Source organism: Schistocerca nitens, chromosome 1, assembly GCF_023898315.1.
Source record: "Schistocerca nitens isolate TAMUIC-IGC-003100 chromosome 1, iqSchNite1.1, whole genome shotgun sequence".
Taxonomy (NCBI): Eukaryota; Metazoa; Arthropoda; class Insecta; order Orthoptera; family Acrididae; genus Schistocerca; species Schistocerca nitens.
In genome coordinates this window covers 950,004,506-950,027,283 of record NC_064614.1, presented here as the reverse complement: position 1 = coordinate 950,027,283, position 22,778 = coordinate 950,004,506, and the positions used below count along the sequence as shown (strand labels likewise).

The 22,778-nt window shown below is 36.3% G+C and overlaps 1 protein-coding gene across 2 annotated transcripts in view; it reads right to left on the bottom strand.

Annotated features, from left to right (window-relative positions):
* Positions 1-832: 832 nt before the first annotated feature.
* LOC126194579 (PAS domain-containing serine/threonine-protein kinase) overlaps positions 833-22,778 on the bottom strand; it is a 246,348-nt gene continuing 224,402 nt past the window's right edge. For both annotated transcript variants that reach the window (XM_049932777.1, XM_049932776.1), the window contains exons 19-21: positions 18,214-18,351; positions 17,742-17,972; positions 833-1,846 (exon numbers count right to left, since the gene is read on the bottom strand). In XM_049932777.1, the coding sequence (XP_049788734.1) occupies positions 1,614-1,846; positions 17,742-17,972; positions 18,214-18,351 (602 nt within the window). In that variant the 3' untranslated portion in view covers positions 833-1,613. The remainder of the gene's footprint in view (positions 1,847-17,741; positions 17,973-18,213; positions 18,352-22,778) is intronic.

The following is a 22,778-nucleotide window of genomic DNA, read 5'->3' as shown; positions in this document are numbered from 1 at the left end:
CGACTTGTGCTTCGCCAACATAATATCAGCTCATTGGCAGAGCTCTCAGACTGACTTTCGTGATACAGCTGGCTGATGAGAATTGTGTCAGGATGTGAATGGCTTGTTAAACATAACATGTGACAAATGTATGTCACAATAAATAATAGAATACAGTAATTATTCAGCAAAACGTATTCTTAATTTCTGCATACCCTCTATAAACAAGGTCTCTAGATCGTAAATACAATAGATGCTGCAGGATGTATTCCCGAAAATCTTGAAAAAACAACTTCACAAAAAATTTTTAAGTTTCCAAGATGATAACTGTTTGTGTGTGTGTGTGTGTGTGTGTGTGTGTGTGTGTGTGTGTGTGTGTGTCAGTCCACTGTGGTACAGACACATTAAGTAGTCTGAACTAATGTAAATTAGCAGAGCCATCTTTTATGCATAGAATATTATTTCAACAGTTTTCTTAAAAAAATTTCAGAAACAGCACCAACCTTTTAAGGTTATGTTTTTTGTTCTGTATGAATAGTAACAATCAAATAATCAAATGTTTGTATTTAAAACAGAACAAGTAATTGAAAGACAACCAAATGGAGTAAGCAAATTAGATAAGGTATCCCCAGTAGTTGCAAAAGCAGTTTTGTTTTTATGGTGTTTGTAATTAAAAATAGTAAAGAAAATAAATCAACAATTCTGTACAAGAATGAACAAATCATGATAAAAAAACGGAATGTACTTCACTGATGGAAAAAATATACAGAAATGACATCTCTTGCAACAATCAACACATGAAAGTTTTCAAGTTTTATAAATCAACAGAATTGATTCTCTTTGAATAGGCATTAAACGGAGAAACACTGTATTTCAACATATATGATGGCTGTTACTGCATCTGAAGGTATATAATTATTATCAGGGTTATTGTTGTACAAGGTATTTAATAAAAATACTTTTTAAGAAATTGTAAAAAAATGTATTGATAGGTTGACAAGAACAGTCACCTTTCACCAAGTCATCTTTTAGACTTCCAAAAGACATAAAAGGCCACTTTTGCTAGATTGCTATACTGAAAAAGAGATCATCAACAATGTAAATTAACATCAACATGGATGCATCTCATGCAAATTAAGGCTTACAAAAATACTAAAACTCAGTAACAGTGTATACATTTGTGGATCTGATATGTCTCTTGTAAAATTCATAAATATTTGTACTAGAATGTATCCATTGATACAGATAATCTGTAGTAAATGGAGGTCATAACAAACTAACAAGAACTGTACATTATATACAATACTTATTAAAGAAATCAACTTGATGTAGTTGTATGGTACTTTCATTATTCATGCAAAAACACATTAAGAAAGTGATCACAATCAAGTTGTTACACATCACTTTGGTGAGGTAATAACTTTTAACTGTACATCTTGAATCAGAAATGAATCATACTATATCACATCACAATGTACATAAAATTGGTATATCAGTCTAGTATTTATTGTACATAAATTTCCTTTCTTTGTTTTCTACTTTTTAACATGCATAGGATACTCTCCAATCCCTTAAAAATAATGTTATGATTAAAAAATAAGTAATCAATTATAGGACCATAAAAACAACAACTTTCAAGAAAAACTATCTTGTTCATCATAGTAGTAATCTGGGTCCCAGTCATCATCATCTGCATGCTCAGTTTCAGGTACACTGTTTCCACCTTCAACAGCTGCAATATTACTTGTGACATCCACTAAATTCTCTTCAAATGTATGTAATACTTTGCTAAGTCGCTCCACTGATACCTCTGTTATACTTTGTACACAGCCAAGGGACTCCTGAATTTTTGCTAACCTTTCATTTTCTGCAACAAAATGAGTTGTTAGCATTGAAATATATGTTAAATTTTGAAACGTAAGAGCACAAGAATCATTGATAGCTGATACCATATGTCTAGAGACACCTATAAAATAGTAACACGTGTTACACTATCTAATGCTATATGAAAAACATAAAAAAAATGTTCACTTGCAACAAACCAATGAGTGAATTAGTTACATATTCAGTGAAAAGAGCGATACACCCTACAAACAAAATACAGATAAGGTACAGAAGTAAATGAATCATTTCTTGAGATATTCACTCATTCCAAAAGTAATCCAACAAAAATGTGCATCAAACTAAGGAGCACACTGTATGGACAACAGTTAGTGTTATCATCAGTAACTGATTATGAGGACTCATTAAAAAACAGGTTATTATAGCCTTCAATTGATAGTGTAATTAACAGGCAGATACTTGAATACAGAAGTATACACTACATCTGTTTATAAATCATCATGATGCACAATGTTTACTGTATCACTTGAGGCATAACACTGTTTTTATTATGTACGCTTATATTTAAGTTTGTGTTTATTGCTTTTGCAGTTATTATTCTTTCTCATACAATATTTGGAAAAAATATATGTCCTGTAAATGGGAAGTTAGTTCTGCTATTTTCTTTATAAAATGATGATAGTTTGAAATTTTGCTAAAACTATAACTTCTAATCCAGAAAGTTGATGTATTAAGTCCGATTACTGGAACTGTAAACAGTTCTGTAGATTATGAGCTTTACTATGGATCATAAAATACTTAAATGGACCATATAATGAAACTATAGCAGTGAAGACCCTGTAAATTGCAGTAATTTGCATATTTGTACAGTAATCCTTACAGAGATTTATTATATTGAATTTAGTATAGAAAAATTTGGAAAATGACGAAAGTTACTTGAAAACATATTTATAGCACTTCTTGATCTCGATGTAACACATGAAATTTTAATGAACATACAGGGTGTACACAAAGTCCGAGAACACTTTCAATTATTTACTGCACAAGAACCAGGTGTACACAAAGTCCGAGAACACTTTCAATTATTTACTGCACAAGAACCAAACATTGTACAGATATCATACATATGTCATTTTGCAGAGAAACCCTGAAAGCTTTTATCATGTATACCTCCATTGCGTAGTTTGGTAATTTGCCGATAGCACTAGTCATAAACATGGCGATGGATTGGCCGTGCTACAGAAGGGGACAGCTATTTCGTGAAATGGCCTCCCCGATCACCAGATCTCACTCCATGTGAATCTTTTATGTGGGGACACATTAAAGATCTGGTGTATGTACCACATCTACCATGTAACGTAGCAGAGCTCCGTGAGAGAATACAGGAAGCGACTGCCACAGTCGATGATGCCATGCTGGGACAGGCATGGCAAGCATTCAGTTACCATATTGATGTCTGCCGGCTTACTCATGGTTCACATATCGAATGTTTGTATTAAAAAAAAAACAACAACTTTCAGAGTTTCTCTCCAAAATGCAATGTGTGTGACATCTGTACAATGTTTGGTTCCTGTGCAATAAATAATTGAAAATGTTCCCGGACTTTATGTACACCCTGTATAATGTGTATTCAAATGGGATGTAGTTGTTTACATTTTTGTAATATTATTTAATGCATAGTAGTCACTATTTGAGGGGTCAGTCAAGTTTTAGTTTTCAGTGAATTCATTCTCAGTCAGGACTTTGCTCATTTCATCACAGTTATCAAAATGTGTCAATGAAAAAGTTATAAAGAGCACTCTCCCATGCAAACCTGTTATGGGACGTCTAGAGGAAACTTTCCTAGCCTCCAAAACATGCCAACCCCTAGTCTGATCCAGGTTCATAGATGATATCTTCATTATCTGGATTCAGGGCCAATCCACTCTGGACGAAGTATCTGCAATTAGGACAACTTCCTTTCCCAGTTCGCTGGAGGTCTCATAAAGACCTCCACAGACAGGCAGTATGACCCAAACCTAGTCAGCAAACAGACTTCCCATGCCATATAATCACACAGCTCCATTCTTCCCACCAACCATAAGAATCACTGACAAACGAGTGCACCTCTTGGCTACCCTATATCACCTTGGACTGTGTAATGAAACTGCACAACATACCTCATTTGTGTGAAGTATTGTAGTTTACAATACACCAAATGCTAAAGTATTTACTTTCTTTATACATTATTAATAATAACACTTATTTCCTATAACCATTGCTTTTACGAAATGTTACAAATATATTTGTATCTTTTTCAGAAACAATTTTGAAGTTATGTACAAAGGGATTATTTTGGTTTGCATGTAAAGAATAATCAGCAAAAATGACCATTTTTGAACAGAAGTTGGAATCTGAACATGTGGGGACAGTAAGGAAACGTTTAACAGGGGAGACGATTTAACAATCAAGAAAGAGAATGAATTGTTTGAATCAGTGGAACAAGGAATTCAGAAATAAAGAAAATGATACTACCCCTAACACTTTGTCATTTAGTAAACCAAACTATAGATGGTATCACACTGAAAACAATCAATTGACAAAATTATTTTATTGGATAGATAAAAAAATCTAATCACCAAGAGGCGGCACATAAAAGACGGTTGTAATTGGCAAGCTTTTGGAGCCAGTGGCTGCTCCTTCAGGCAGAAAGGTTGAAGGGGAAGGAAGAGGGGTGAAGGAAAAGGACTGGAGAGGTATAGGAAAATGTGTAGACATTGGGAAAGTCATCCAGAACTATGGGTCAGGGGAGACTGACCATACAGGATGAGAAGGAAAGACTGAGTGTTGGGAACTGCATTGGACGAGATATCAAAACTTGAGAGCTTAAAGGTGGAAGACAGGGTAACATGCAGACAGAGATTACCGCTTAAACATCTCGCATGAGTTAATAAGAGTGAAAAGCTAAGTGCACAGTATGTAACAGAGGTGGGAGGGGGGGCGGTGAAAATCAGATGGGAAAGACAATGAAAGATGTAGAAAACAAAATGGAGTGAAACCAAGAGTAGTTACAGAGAAGAAATGCTGAGACAGAAGAAATTAATGTAAATTAAGGCCAGGCGAGTGGCGAGAACCAAGGACATGTTGTAGAGCTAGTCCCCACATGCGGAGTTCTGAGAAACTGGCGTCTGGGGGAAGAATCAAGAATGCACGTGTGGTGAAACAGGCGCCAAGGTCACGAATGTCATGTTGTAGAGCATGCTCTGCAATAGGATATAGCGAGTTGCCAGTATACAATCTCTGCCTATGTCCATTCATCCTAATTGATAATTTGGTGGTAGTCACACTGATGTAGAAGGCCGAACAATGTTTACATAACAGCTGGTATATGAGGTGTTGTTTTGCAGGTGGCTCACCCTTTGATAGTATATGTTTTGCAGTTACAGGGCTATTGTAAGTGGTGGTAGAAGAGTGGATGAGGCAAGGCCGTCACAGGGATATTTCCTGCCCTAAAAGACTTCACAGTTAATTAATTGCAAGTACTCATATTCAATGTTCAGTACAATGCAAAAGATAATATTCGAATTGCGTACTGTTTCACAGCAGGATAATGTTCAGTTGACACCTACTTCTCCATTGTGAGAATTATTCATAATAATGAACTTAAGCTAGGTCATCACTTGCTTAAAAAATTTGAAGTTTATGTTACCTGCACTCCCGTCACCCCATTTTCATATAGAGCTCCATGTTGCACAATTACTTCCATAAAGTGAACATTATAAAAACTACTATGAACATTGTACCATTCTTCTGCTGGTCTTCCTATCGGCAGATGAATGTTCTTACACTGTACCTTCACACTCCCAATCATGGATGCTCAAAGATTATTAATTCTGGTTCATATGAAGTCACCAGCAATAGGGGCCTAATATAACTCCCCTGTCAATGGGTAATGATTAATTAAAATGATGGCCCTGACTAACTGAGCGAGTTAAAGTTCATCCCTGCACGCAATAAAGTTTCAGTTCTCTAAGAGCTTTAATCAGTTCCGAAGAACAAGCATTTAGTACTGTTCTTAGTTATTTCTCCACAATGAATTAAATAAACTCATCAGTTCGAAACTTTAAATCAGCAATCATTGTAAGCTGACAAGAAAGACTTTAATATTATCACCTAATTTCCTTACATCATCTTTTTCCAAAATATTTGAAAAAGTAATGTACTCAAGAGTAGTCTCACATTTAAGTAGAAACAACTTACTTAGCTCATCACAGTTCAAACTGCTCAACTCAGAAAGCTGTTTATAAATACACTCAAAATATTAAAATAAAATAATAAAACATCACCAGCTGTATTTTTTGTGGTCCTTTGAAGATATATGATTATACAGATCATTTTACACTCTTAGAAAAACTCATCTTTTAAAAAAATAATGGCTTTACACACAACTAATATGAATCATATTTAACAAAATGCCAAAAAATAATTTAATCTGGACAAATTCTCTGTGCCAGTGATGCATCACTTCCTAAGTTAGAACAACTTTTCAGAATTCTGTTTAAAATTCCATTACCCCCCCCCCCCCCAATACATATTTCTGCTAAAATATTTATAATGTGGTCATTAAAAACGTCTGCAAGTTGTGAATTATCACTCTCGACATTTTAATTTAGTTTAATTGTTACATATTCTTGTACACTGACTGGTTGTCCTGTCTCCCATTTCACAATATCACAGAACTTTAGTTTCTGAAGCATTGAAATAGAGATCACGATGCGCTTTTGTAAGCCAATCATAGCTCGCATCACGTGATCTCGTCAGTCGATGATAGCAGATATTCATCGCGTTTACATGGGGTTCCCAGAACAGAATTTCGTAAATCGATCTCCCAAAACTGCTTCTGGGTAGTCATGTAGACACTTCAAAATCGATTCTGGAAATCCGCTTCTGGTTGCCAGTTTCCCATGTGAACACAGCTGGTATTGAAGCGTGCTTGGGCTGTCAGGTTTTATCTTGTTTTTAAAAATTTCAGCTAATATTGATGGAGTGGCTTTTTGAACAGTGGAGGATAAGTAGCAATATTAGACAAACGGTTTACACCTCATCTAATTGAAGAGAAATAACGATTGTGCTGATTAAATCAAACTATATCTGCTGTTTTTCAGGCACTGTAGTTAACTGGCCTAGCAAATTCGCTTGACCTTAACATGCAAACACAACAGCGGGAAACGGTTTCCAAAATTTATCTTTTCAAAGATATGTCACTTATGAATGTGGTGATTCAGAGCATAGGGCACGTGATGTAGTCAGCTTGTAGCAACATCACTGTTAAGTAGCACGAACTCACAAATAGGAAAAGTTAATGGTTTAAATTAATATACAGAGTGTAGCTGCAAGAAAAGCTAAGCTTTCACATATAACATTGTCTTTTTTGTATGCGTTACACTTCGATACATTGCACAAATGTGCCATTAAAATTTTAAGTAATGACGCAAATGCCCGGTTTTCTGGGCTAGAAATTCTTTTAAATGGTTGGCCCTCAAAGTGTTAAGCTTTAAATGGAAAATCAAACACACTGTCATTTAAAAAAATTCAAAAGCACATTTGCACACAACGTAACTCATATTGCGTAAAATAAGATGTACTGTGAAAGTAATGCTTTTCAAACGACCAATTGCAATATTTTCCTGTGACCTGTTAGAATTCGTTTCAAGCAGTTGCCAGAGTGTGTCAGAAAACAGCATTAAATGTGCCTGCACAGCTACGATGACGTAGGTAGCCTGTATGTTTGAACATATATGGCATTAAGAGATCTTACATTACATAATAAAGGAAACAGGACATCAGATGATACTCCAAGAGCACCGGAATTTTGTAAACCATACTAAAATGCATAATTCAACTTAAAGAGCGTATTCGTAAGTCCAAATTCACAAACAAGTAGGCTCCAAGCTGATATTAAACTTTCCAGTGTGGTTTTCGGAATGCAAATTTTCTTTCAGTACCAGTACTGCATTATGTTTAGTTCTTTATTATGGCATAATGCCATACCTACCAAAAGATAACAACCTACACTTTAAATTCTGCAAACTGTTGACACTAGCCAATAGTGTTCCAAATCAACTGACTGCCTGTGTGGAAAAGATTAATGAAAGTCAATTTTTTTTTTCAGCAAATCGACAAAAATAACTTCATTGTTCTGCAACGCAATTAATACCAGACTGCCAAAAGCATGAAAATAAAATCAAATCAGAAAACTGAAACTAACAACATATTTTAACCTTCCATAATTATCTGAATATTTTAATCCACTTTACAGCTCCTAGACACAGAAATCCGTTGTGTTCTTCAGAGCTGTAAACCAAGAGGATACAGCAAAATCACTAAATGCTAAATGTAAACACGGTTCACATAGAGACTACCCCCTCACCCCAATACAAATCAGACCGCTCTGCGCATGTGTGAATCTGGCAGCTTGGGTGCGCCAGGAAAATGTTTCTGGGTTCCATCTGGCTGCACTTCAAGCAGCCAGAAGCGGGAGAAGGTTCTGCTCATATGTGACTCAACTGCACATGCATATAAGCCGCTGGCAACAGCTCAAACGAACCTAATGTTAACCAATGTGGCATCATACCTATCGGAACGAGGCCTACAAGAAAGGCCGGTCCCCACTAGGCTTAACGCATGTCAAAATCGTGTGGCAGGGCCTTGGTTGCCATGGAAACGCCATCAGCAGTGCGGCATAGCCAGCTCTGCGTCGCGATTTGCCAATGTCGATCCGCCGCCGCATGCCATGCTCCAGGTCCGCTCCGTCAATCACTGAATGAGCTAAGCGTGACATCAGGTACAGAACCCCCTGCCATCCGAACTTTCGCCGAAGCACTGGTGCGGATGCGGCGGCAGCTACGAAGTACTTATCACCCGATTTCAAGGAAACTATACAGTGAAAAAAATTTGATTCTTCTGCATCTTACAGCCTGATATCTTCTCTCGACAAAGGACTGAATTTCTTTTCATTATTCGCCGTGGTTACTTGCTGTATCGCATTTATGTAAACCATTGCACGAAATTTTAACGACTGCGCAGAGGTAAAAACGCATTGTGTAGACTTTGCGTATAGTTCATTTTAGGTAATACATTATGAAGTACGAAATTTAGTCAACATATCGAAATTGTTTTTAAAGTTGAGAGCAGATTGATAGCTATCACCGTTCTCGAGATATTGAATGGTATGTCAACGGGCGGGTTGTGCAACGGCTGCGCGCGGGTCATTCGCTGTGCGATGGGTATTTCGCCCTGTTCGTCGTAAACCATGTTGTTATCAGCTCCAAATTTCGTAAAGGGTTCAAGAAAGCAAAACATGGGTTTTAGCGAATGGTGACTTGAAAAAGAATCTTGTATTTCATTGCATGATAAACATCCAAAATCAATCTATCTAACGAGATGTGAAAGTAACTACAGTTTTTCAGAATGGATCGATTCATTTTCTTAAACTGCATTTAATAGCATGTGAAATGAGAATTACAGTGGCATGGAACACGTTAATATTTACAATATTCTATACAGACCTACAGAAGTTAAACCGCAACTAATTTGCTGGTATGTCATAAGATGTAATTCGCTAAGTACCTGCAGCTATTGATTATATGCCTTTAGTAAGTATGTAACAAACGCTTTTTTCTTGCTGCTGTGTACTTTATTTGGTCAAGATGTGTTTCGCCTTTTACTTTAAGGCATCTTCGGTGGAATCTGGAATGATTCAATTTTGTTTTGAAACGTAATACTTGCAGATTATGAAACAGTTCACTTTTTATTTATTTTTTTTTTTTACATGAATATGCGATTACTTACAGTTAATCGAATTTTTGGTGGATATCTACGTTTCCTCTCTCCTGGTCACCTGCTGTAGGTTTAATAGCTTATGGAACATGAACACGTTTTCATGTTTGCTCTTTTTACTTCTGTCACTAGCTGTAGACATTTTGCCGAAAATGGTTATTTCTGTTATCCTTATACGTGTGTGTGTGTGTGTGTGTGTGTGTGTGTGTGTGTGTGTGTGTGTGTGGCTAGTTAGTGAGAGTTATAGGAAGTTGAAAGTGAATGCCATTGTTGTCAGAGAGTAGTTGAAAGGTTTGGTGTTCAGCTGATTTCAGTTTTGGTTTAATTGCTTTGTGGAGGAGTTTATGTAAGAGTAAACTCACTGTTTAAATTAACAGAAAAAATAGTAGAATAACATTTCAACACATGATTATTATCAGAATAGTAGCACCCCAACCCCTTTGTCCTCATTCTTACATGAACCCCTTCACAAAATATTTAAACCAAAACTCGAATGAGCTGAACATGAAAACTTTCAACTACACTCTGGCAGATATTACATTCACATTCAACTCACTACATACATACATAAACAGATATAAAGGGAACAAAATGAACAGACTTTAGTCTTCAGCACATACTTCATCATGTTAGTAACGTGTACGTAAACAAACCAAATAAGAAGACATAAGAGGATTGACAAGTTTAGTGAATTTGTGCCTCCAGCTATTTCGAATTTTCAAATGTTATCCAGCATCAATAGCAAGAAGATGATCAACAAAAGTGCTTCGCAAAGTTTCAAGTCTAGCGCCACGCAAAAAACTCGCAGTGAAAAATCATCCAGATCAAAATGTAGGTGTGTAACACGTGAAGTTCATCCTGACAAAGCAAAACTAGTTGAAACTATTAATTCGTTGCAAGAAATTGTGCGCAGATCCTTGGCAGAAAACAAAGTGTTAGCAGATAGACTCAAATGTCTTGAAAATGATCATAGAAAACCAAAAACCACCGAGCAGGGCGTAAGTGAATTCGACAGAAATAAAGTGTACACAGTGACCGAGGATTCCATCGCCATTTCAAGTTTTCCAACACATTCTGGGTGTACCGGTAGCGCTAACCATAGCGCAATCATTTCGTCGTCTTTAGTAATAAATTCTCCTGCCGTGCTCCAAAAAATGGTAGGCCTATCTACAAAAGATCAAATTGTGCACCATCTGAAAGAAAAGCCTGTTACTAAGCAAAATGTGGAACCTCGCCAGCCAAAACCGTCACTCGTAAACAGAAGCAAGGTAAATTCAACATTCAAGACAACAGTTAATTTAACTAACACCACAAATGCAGCAAGAAGAATAAACGTATGTTTAATGGGTGATAGTCATCTTAGAGGCCTTGCACACGAAATAAAGAGCGTAAACAGTGAAGTAAATGCTTCAGGTTTTATTAAACCTGGCACTCGTCTTGACCAAGTGCTTTCAACTGTAAACAATCTCTCTCAAAAGACAATGAAGGAAGACTTCATTGCAATATGTGGTGGTGCAAATGACGTTGCACATAACGATGGTTTGCATGCTGTTAATGCCCTAAAATCTGCCCTAAACCATCTAAATGACTCAAACGTCATTGTTCTCGATATTCCACACAGGTATGACTTGCCTCAATTCTCGTGTGTAAACAGGGCAGTAGCATATACAAACAGTCAATATGCAGAAATTTGCAACCGTTACGCAAATGTACATATGGTTAACGTGCAACATTTTAGTAGAGATCTTCACACCACTCACGGCCTTCACCTCAATCGGAGCGGAAAAAGTCACTTAGCGTCCATTATTTGTGAAATCGTCGTAAATGCACACATTCGAAGAATGAGTGCTCCACAACACAAGAAGACTGCAGGAATGGGTATAGAGAGATGACATTGGACAAATGGCTGCTGAAAACATCAGGTAAAGCTGATTCTTCCCAGGCTCCCAGTACAGGGAAACAGACCAACTTGAATAAATGGGTAGTGAAAAATACCAAACCCACTCTGTCAACTGATATTTCTGTTCTGGGAAAAATGTATAAGTGGTTCTGGTAGGGAGACACGTCCATCAAGCGTTCAACAATCCAAACTCACTTTCAAATTAATTCAGCAGAACTTTGAAAGTCTTGGCAATAAGCACAACGAGTTGGATATCATTGCAGCAATTGATGACCCTAATGTTTTAGTTATAAGTGAACACTGGTACACAGATGAGCTAATTAGTGTACTTAAGCCACTTTCCATGAACTTTTGCTCTGCCTTCAGTAGAAAAGAGAAACGTGGTGGTGGGGTAGCCTAGATAGTTTCTTTGATGTTCTTAATGACCTGCTTGTTGACATTGACAGTAAACACTACAATAAAAATGGCTGGGTTAACATAATACTAACTGGAGACATTGACTTGCTGTCCAATGACTCTGTATCTAAAAAACTAATGCTAATACTAGCTCAATTTAACTTAACATTTCTGATAAACGAGCCCACTAGAGAGGTCAATAGTGTAAAATCATGCATTGACAACATTATAACTAATATGTCCCACTTTACCTGTAGTGCATCAGTTCTGAAGCTTGCTAATTCTCACCACCACGCAGTACAGGTATTGATAGAAGCTGAAAATCTTCATGTCATTAGAAAAGAGAAACAATATGTGACAAAAAGAATCACCAATGATGACAATGTTAAAGATTTCAACAGTTTGCTAAAAAGCTTACAATAGGGTGAAAAAAAAAAAACAGCATTACTTTCAGTGAATTTTCATCAGATTTTTATTATTGCTTCAATGTCTCATGTCCAGAAATGACCTTTACAGTAAATGACTGCAAAAAGATACAAAAAAATAACTGGATAAATCATGAAGTAAAAACAGCAAGAGAGAAACTTAGACTTTTCCAATATGCAATGATAAATAATAACAATAATAATAGACTAAAGGTAGAATTTAAGAACTATCAGGATTACTATAAAGATCTTCTGCTAGAAACTAAAAGTAAATATGTAGCCACAATGTTAAGAAACTCTACTAACACAGGTTCAGCTGTTTGGAAAGTAATAAATAGCTTTAGGGATTGTAAGGACAGATCAACAAGTGATTTTACTATAAACCATAAAGGGCATATCATGAAATGTCAATGTCAGATTGCAAATGTTTTTAATGAGTACTTTTCTTCTGTTGGAAAATCTGTCAATGACCATTTTAAGAATCTTCAGCATAGATATAGGGGCATTCCAATCAAACAAAGTATATACTTGGCCCCAACCAATAACAAGGAAGTCAAAAACATAGTAATGTCATTAAAAAATACAAAATCAGCAGGCTATGATGGATTGTGTATCAGTACACTGAAAACATGCATAGACAACACATCTGATGCCATGGCCACAGCAATAAATGATGTAATTGCATCAGGTTGTTTCCCAGATAGTCTATAGACAGCACAAGTAACCCCGATTCACAAGAAAGGTGATAAATCTAAAATTGAAAACTACTGCCCCATCTCAATCTTACCTGCATTTTCTAAGGTAGTTGAGAAAGTTATTTATACTAGACTAATGACATTCCTGAGTCAAAACAATTTAATATTTGAAAATCAGAATGGCTTTATGAAAAACAAATCAACATCAGTAGCAGCAGCACAATTAATAGACAAAATAATAACGGCCATAGAGAACAAGGAGTATGTAACTGGAGTGTTCCTTGATCTAGAAAAAGCTTCTGATTGTCTCAACATCACCATATTACTTGACAAGCTGTGGAACCTGGGTATCAGAGGAACTGGCTATGAGCAATAGAAAATTTGTCTTGCTTAAAACAAACAGTGGGTCTTACAAATCTAAAATTACAGACATCAAATATGGAGTGCCTCAAGGTTCTGTCTTGGGACCCCTTCTTTTCTTGATTTATGTTAATGATATACAGTATTGTTCTCCTAACTGTACAAAAATATTGTATGCAGATGACACATCAATAGTGGGTAAAAACAAAGACTATGAGAGTCTGGAGGTACAGTGCAACAGTGTAACTAATGAAATAGTCAAGTATTTTAATGAAAGCCATCTAAATGTAAGTGCTTCAAAGACTGCAATGATGGAATTTAAGACAAGGAAACAAATAGAATTTCACATGAAATTATCCATAGGAAATGCCATTGTAAAAAAGGAAAAATGGACAAAGTTCTTGGGAATTACAATCCAGGACAGCCTCAAATGGGACATGCATATTGATTCCTTAGCATGTAAGCTGTTGAAGAATGTGTTTGCTATAAATATGATTAGCAAATATTGTAAGGACATGGGTGTACTAAAAACCGCTTATCATGCCCTATTCTCATCAAACTTAAACAATGCTGTAGAAATATGGGGTGCAACAACTCAAGCCAACCTAAGTACATTATTAATTCTACAGAAAAAAATTATCAGAATTATTTGTGGTGCCAAACCTCGAGAATCATGTCGGAATCTGTTCCCAAAATTAGGTGTGCTTACTATTATTGGTGTGTACATATTGAAAGTTATATTGCTTGTGAAAACAATAAATCCAAATTTCAACTGTGACCTGCACCAATATGATACAAGACAAAAGTTCAGATACCATGTAAAAAAAAAATGCACTCCATGCTGGGCTGAAGCTAGCCAATGCCCTACCAAAAAGTCTCACAACCATTCCAACTAACAAATTAAAAGATCAGCTAAAAAGAATTCTAATTGAAAACCCTTTTTATTCCCTAAACGAGTATTATATCTGTACGAAAAGCGTTTCATAAGTATGTCAAGCTCATAGTTTTAAGTAACCTACAACTAATATAATGTTGATAAAAAACAATATTTGTAATATAGTGATTGTAATAATACCAGACGCAAAATCAATCAAAATGTAAAATTTATTAATACAAATAAATCTTTAGTTTGTAATTTATAAACTGACGTATTCAGAAGAATAATCTGTATGATGTCCTGAAACTGTATTATTCCTAGGGATTGTATTTGATTATTCGATGTTGAATAAATATTATTATTATTATTATTATTATTATTATAAAATGAAAACATAGTAGTTACAACTCTAAATCAGTTTTTGGTAAAATATTCGAAGCTGGTGACAGAAGAATAATTATGTTCCACACCAATTAGTGCAAAGAACAGGAATATTGTGAAGAAAAAAGTTTGTAATGTGGAAATGTGCTTAGGCCTCTTAAGTGATTATTTAGAGCGATCTACAGCCTGCGACCAAATGAGAGAAAACACACCTGCCAGCCAAAAATTCAATTAACTGTAAGTAATCACTTATTTACGTAAAACAATAAGACCTGAACTGTTTCATAATCCACAAATATCACAAAGATTCCATTGGAAATGCATTAATGCAAAAGGCGAAAAGCGTCTAGAACAAATAAAATACATCACAGGAAGAAAATGACATTTGTTATTTACAAACCGAATACTTCTGTGCTTGCTGCAGGCAATGCCCACATAAATAAACTTCTTATTGATTACTTTGTTTTGCCTTAAGACATTTTGTTTATTTGCAACATTTACAATACTTTATAATTACACGTAATAACACCAGATTGCCAATTAGTCTTCCCAGCATCAGTAAAACTGTCTTTACAGTCAGGATGTATAGCCCTTAATAAGTCCATTTCTACTACCAAAATATTTTACATTCCTAATCCTATCTTTGTGTTAAACACCTTGGCAGAAAGTACCAAATATGCAAATGCTATAAACACAAGTTTGCCTTTCTTCAGTCTGTCTACTTAGCTAAGGGGTAGGATCAGTATTGCCTCTCGTGTTCACACATTTCACAGGAATCTAACATTGTGCTCATGTTAGTTTGTATAGCCCCTCCCACACTCCTCTCTACATATTCCTCCCACCTTCTAGCCTTTTATTTGCTTAGTTCTGGCTTGCCAAATGAGCTCTTGACAGTTGCATCTCCTTTGAGCAAAGTTTTCTTTCTTATTTAACATCGGCACCTACGTTTTCCAAATGCAAAATTGCTGTTGCGATTTTCAACACACTGTCAATGTCATTTTTAAACATCTCTATTCTCCATGGCCTACTTTATTTGCTGCATTTTTTTCCCCTGTCAATGAAATTCAACTTATCATGTTTTATCCAATGATTTCTACTGTACCTCGTTCCCATTTACATCCTCTGCTGCATTTACCACTTCTCCTCTCAAAGATATCCATTAGTATTGTAGTGGATTCCTTCCTCTATTTTAGTCAGTCGTTGCCCTATGGTACCCTTACAATTATCAAGAAACTCTGTGTCTTAACTTATTCAGGTTCCACGTCCTTAATCTGCTAGAGTTTACTGTCACTTTAGTTGTAAACAACAGTTCGTAACCAATAAATTATCTTCGGTCTGCACCTGCATCGGAAAATGGCTTAAATTTAAAATCAGGTTTCGAAAACTGTTCCAAATATGTATTATTCTTTCATGATTCTTGAGCAAAGTGTCAGCGATGATAAAATTATGCTCTGTGCAGAATTCAATGAGGTGGCTTCCCCTTTCATCCCTTCCCCAAGCCTACATTATCAATTTTCTCTTCCTATACCTGCTACCATATCCTAGTCTCTCATCACATTTTAAATTTTTGACTCACTTAACTATCTGAGTAATCAATCTATTCATCACCAGTGGTGTAGGTGAGCATGTAAACTTTTATCATTGTAGTACGTGTGTTAGCATTATGTCTATCTTGGTAATGATAACGTTAATGGCAGTTTAGAGATGGAGACGATTGTTGTGATATTATTTAATTGGTATTTCAATGGCTAACACTCATGTAGTGGTTAAAATACACAATCTTAACATAGCAAATATTGAGGATCAACTGTCACACATTCTTAATTGTAAATAAATGACTATCAGATAAACGCAGTTTATTATAATGATAGTGCATTATGCGTTAGGTACTGCAATTTGCAATACTAAAAGCTGTTATGTACGTAACAATAAGTTTCTGTTCTAGGGCGATTGGTTTTCTGAATGAGATAGTGAACAACCATGGACGGTAGTCACGAAATCTGTTTGTGGTGAAATAAAAAAAACATGGATAATGAAATATGTGAAAGAGTACATTGTAATGAAAATAAAAAAATTGGTAAGTCTTCACTCAAGTTCGTCTTTCCTTCATGTAGGTTCACAGTACAGTTAATCGAACGTGCCGGGCATTTCAGTGGGTCCTGCCCCATACCTCAGTGGCTGTCCGTCACTGGCTACCGCTAGCATCTGTCGCTTCCAAGTGGGAATGCCAATTCCACGAGCTGCCATGTTAACGCGGAAAATGCTTGCTTATGATGTTGCCCTGTGCCTCAATGTAGTGGGAATCAGTCTAAAGACAGGCTACGGTGCATGTCACGAAGGTAGGCCAAGCTCACTCAATTGGGCAGATAAACTGCGTTTCTACACCTGTTAACTCTTAACTAGGTGTGTATTTACCGACGAGAATTTTATCTTCTACTGGAATCCACTATTATGGAATCTTACTGTTATTAGTCCAACAATGATAGGAAGTCAATAGGCGTACTAATAATTTGTTATGGCTGTACTGGGGTACAATACAATTATAATCATGCCAAAGTGATTATTGGTTGCTCAGGGCACCACATCGTCTATGAAATGTTTACTGTTACGCAGAAGAGACTAAATGCTATAAACAAGCAGTTATACCATTCATGTCGAGAATTTATTTTAAATCTTGTTGTATGATTAGTAATCAGTAAGACTTCATAATGGTAGATTCCAGTAGAAGATGCAATTCTTGCTAGTACAGGCACACCCAGTTGCGAGTTAAAAGGTTTAGAAATGCATTTTGCCTACTGAACTGAGCGAGCGAGCTCAGGCGTACCTTCGTGACATACACACTGCAGCCTGTCTTTCTTGTGGGCCTCGCATCGGAAGCAGTTTGTTGTTATGAAGTACTGCACACTGCATTTGTGTGTCAAATGTTTACACTACCTTTAAATAGTATTGATGATGGGCTGACAGAAGCCTGCTATCTCTTGTACTGAAATTAATTTGAGAGAGTGTTTATTTCCTCTTTGCACATCTCTGCTCAAGATTTCATTTTCTACTGTGTATTAATAACATACCTGTCACTGAGGTAATAACATCCTCTTCAGTTCCAAAATTTTCAACAGTTGTCAGGCTACCAAGTGAGTTTGAGCTTCCAACTGTTCTATCATCAGCATTGGAATCATCTTCATGATTGGACAACAATGCAGATGATGATTCTGTAACTGGAAACCTATTTGACAATGAATCATTTGCGGAATCACATCTGTATTCTGAATAATAGACAGGAGGATGTGCTTCTTGAGGATCTGTTGGAAGAAAACACACAAGTTAAAATGCTTTTCATTATCACAAGCAATGTAAAAATATCGCAACCCTGCATCTTATAGTAGAGATGGAGAATTAATAAAATGAGAGGGGACAACAACAAAGTAACAAATATCACTAAGTAGTAGTAGTAGTAGTAGTAGTAGTAATAATAATAATAATAATAATAATAATAAGTGAGCTTAATGAACAGACCCCATACACAAAGCTTAATGAACTTACAGCAAGAGACAATGTCTTGAAAATTGTATCCTGTCATGTCAACTTCCTTACTGATCCAAGGATGTTCTACAAGCTGTTTCACAGTACAACGTTCTCTTGGATTCTTTTCCAGCATCCAGTGGAGAAGCTCCATAAGCTCTATAACAGGTTTGCTATTACAATACACTGTAAAATTTCATCATTAATGTAAATCTTAAAGATATATAAAGTACCAGTACTGAAAATAATAAAGATTTGTAGTAAACTAAATATTTTTTCATTGATGCTGAAGTTCTGTGCTATGCAAGATACTGCTTTCACATAAAGTCTTATTTCCTCCAGTTTGAAGCTACTTTATTTTTGTTTGGCAGAATAAAAGCAATTAAAGAAATAAAACCACACTACGGACTATAGAAACGTAGTTCTACAACCAGCACCTGCAGCCTGTTGAACGCCAAAGGAACAGTTTTGGATGTCTTTGAGCATTCCAGTATATTTCTGCTGAGGACAATCTTTGACCATGTACCCTAAGTGTTCTTGAACTGCAGTCACTAATGAGAACTGCAAATTCTCTTTATACCTTTGGACATGGCACTTAGCATAACCTTTCCTTAGCTGAGTCTAGTCTGTACATTTCAAATTGAAACTTTGTTATTTAACTGAGTGATATTGTGGAAGAGTTCCATATTGGGCACTAATCAGTTTGGAGGAGTGTTGTTTAGGATCTTAAAGGCCGAGTGGTTTTGTGGATGGCTAGAGTGATTTAACTTCCTCAATTCTGATATTGTTGCTTGCTGCTACCTAAAGTGTGGATGTGCAGAGTTACTGATAGTGTTCATCCACAACACACAAACTGATTCATTCTTTCTGCAGGATTTATCATGCATTCGTGAAGCTGGAAGCTCACGTTGTTAGTAGAGTGGCAATTGTTCAACTGAGGCACAATATTCAGCAACTGAGTCTACTAAGATAAGATATGCAGTACACAGAGTAACTGCATCGGTTGGCCACAAATGTGCTAGCTAATTTCTTCATGACATAGTTTTATGTCTTAGGTTTCTTGCTGGTACTTCCCAACACATTTTGTAGGTCAGTAAATGAGATGCTGCCTTGTTATTCTATTGTTCAAGTGGAATGTGCTTACTTCTGACTTGAGGGCTCAACTTCTTGCAATATAAATTCAGTGGAGTGGTCCTTGGAAGGGGGTGTTTCTCTCTCCTCCTAGCGTGTTAGTTTGAATGTTAATGTTAGGTCAGCAACATACCAGACTTTGTCAATAGTGGTGTCAGGAAAGTCACTGGTACAGAAACTGAAGAGTATTAGACCCAATACAGAACCTGCTTCAGGTATCATTCTTTACTGTGAATGATTTGTTTGTGCTACGCTCAATCCTGACAATAAAAGAACAATGTTGAAGCAGTAACTGACATACGGTCAGTTTTCTTCTCGCATCCTATACTCCTTTTGACCTGAACCACAATTTCCATACAGCTATAAAGTGTCATATGGTACATAGGTCAATAAAACTATAACGACATTATGTTTCTTTCACAATCATGACTATGTAAGATGTCGATTCTAGTACCTGTACAGTAGACTTCAGTATGTTAGTGCTTCTCTGATATGTATTTAAGTTTATTAAGTTCCAGTAAAATGGAGGACAGAACCAGCAACGCGAGTGAAAAATTTTTTTCCAGTACCTGTCACAGTTCCAGTAACAGTCATCTCTTTGTGGCGACTACTTTTGGACGATTTGAAAATGGACGTGATTGTGCGAAACTAGTTGCCACAAAGAGACGACTTACGACAACTGTGATGAATATTGGAAAAAATCAAGTATTTAAGTGTTCCAGAAGTTTGAAAAAGATGCTGAGTAAAGTCAGGAATCCATACCTTAAGGTATCATCTATTGAACAATGGCAACTCCAAGCAGGCATGTCAACAATATAGGAAAAGATAGATAGCTACTTACTGTAAAGACGATAAGTTAAGTTGCAGACAAGCACAATTAAAAGACACCTACATGAAGCTTTCAGCCACAGCCTTCTTCAGAAAAAGAGAAACACACACCATTCATACACACAAGCAATCACACCTAATGCACACATGACCACCAACTCCAGCAGCTCACAGCAGAATGCAAATATCACATGGGATGGGAGCAGCAATCTGGAGGGGGGCAGAGTAGGGGAAGTGATAGTAGTGTACAGGTGGGGAGAGAGGAATGCTCTCTGGCAGTGTGTGCAGAGACTAGAATGCTTACAGGATTGCTTGTGTATACGTTTGGCGTGCATTACTCTTTTACTGATGAAGGCCATGGCCGCAAGCTTTGTATAAGTGTCTTAATTGTGCCTGTCCACAAATTAACATTTCATCTTTACAGGTAAGTGGCAAGCTATATTTTTCCTACATTTTTGTATCATCTATTGGTTTTTCAGGATTGAGTATCGCTCTAGTTTGAGTGACCTTTAATTCTGGATAGCTATTCCCACCATCTAGAATATCACTGAAGAATCTAGTTAAGCATGTACTTCAAGATACAGAATAAAATTCAAGAATATTCCAATCAAGCCCCGTGCACAACCCTGTTTTCAGAGTCTGAGTGCCTTCATTTCTCTCTTGATAACTGAATTGGTCTGAGAAGTTGGTGGTATAATAGAATGGTTCGGTGGAGAAAGGAACTATGTCACTTTTTCTTACTTTTAAGGAGAGACAAGAAACTGTCTTGTTGTGAAACTGAGAGATTGCATTGAAATTTTTAACATTTGTTGCACGCTAATCATACATACTGTGAATGAAAATAATTTTCATGTATTCTAAAAATTATCTTCTGGAAAAAAAAAAGAAAAGAAAAAGAAAAAAAAATTATGAATTTATAACATAGTTCCTTTCTCCAGTCAACAAGGGAATTTAGCCCTTTTGTGAGTATTACACATTCAAAATTACACATTTCCGGTCTAAAACTCAAGTTTATTGATTAACTAATGGAAAATTACCTTCAACTGAACACGAAAACAACAACTTCATAGAACTCAAACTTATGAATAGTTCATAATATGTCACTTTTAGTTGGCCATTTCAATACCTCCTCCTGAAAAATCTCAGCATCTTCTCCATGAATATACTTAACCAGTTTCTGAATATCTTAAATTTTCTTTTTATTGATTCTAACCTTCCTTCCGTCATGTAGCCTTTGCAACCCAATTTGAAACAAAGCAAATTTAGTTTCTGCGAGATTCAAGGAGTGACTGACACAGCTGTTTATGGAAGAGTTTTGTTGCTTCATAAAGAAATTCTTTGAATATTGCCACAGAAAACTTTTGTTTTTCTTGATGAGGCACCTTGGGATGTGCTGTTTCCCTAGACTGTACTTTTTTTGTAATAATAAGGCTACCATGAGTCAAAGTACATTGTATCTTCACTTTCCACCATAACAACTGTAACTTCAGGAATACTGTTTGCTACAATTTCCACATAATCTTTAGGGAGTTGTAAACTCAGTACATTTCCATATTTGTCTCTTCAGCATTCCAAACACACAGTCACTAGCAAAACGAGTGACCTCTTTCGGGAAATCGGTGGGAGATTTTTTTAATTTGTCAGTGTCTGTCAATGCAATGCATATCTTTACTACGGTGTAAATAGAAGGTTTCCTGCACTGGCATGTCTGGCAGAGGCAAGTTTTGCATGTAGTCGAAAGCTAGTCCAACAATGTCATCCATGCCCATACATTCTTGCCCCAGTTATCTGACTGAATTTATAAAATGTCCTGCTGCACTGCTTGTGAATATCCAACCCAAGTTATGCAGCTCTTTTACTACTGTCAGAGATATGTGAACTTTTTAACTTAGCCTGAAGTCCCTCACATTTGACACACACATCAATTTGAGGACAACTGAAAGTAAAATTGTAATTTTCACGAAAATGTTTCCTATAGAAATCGTACTTCACATTTACTTTTGGATACTTCTTAAAGAACATTTCATGCATAATTTTCAGATTGAGGCATGCATTTAGGTATTTCATTTGCTTCCCAGCATAATGCGTTCCTTTGAGTGGGAAAGGTGTGATGCGGGTATCTAAAAAATTTATTACATTTTCTGAAATTTTGTTTATACGTAGATTTGTTTCGCACGTGTCCTTAGGAATTTGACCATCAACTAGCAACTGGAAAATAAAAAAAAAAGTTTGTGATACAGCGGGAAGACTGAGGTAAGCACATTTGCAGACACGAACTCGTCTACCACAGACGATGGCATGGCAAACAAAGGAATGTTGTTTCTTGATGCTATCGATGTCACTGACAACTTTTCTTGGCCTCCTTTTCGTGATGTCACCTGCCACAATTAACCCTTGTAGATAAATATCCGGACTTTTTTTCCATGTTTAAAAAGTTTGAAAGTACCTCGAAGCGATCATCCTCACTGATAAGTTAGAAACATTTCATTCGGCATCTGGAACTTGTCAAGTAACCACAAAGAATGTAGCACATGCTATGGAATTTATATTACACTGAACTTGTAGAATGGGTAAATGTCAGTACTGATACATTACCTGCAAACAGTACCAATAGATTTTCCAGGAAC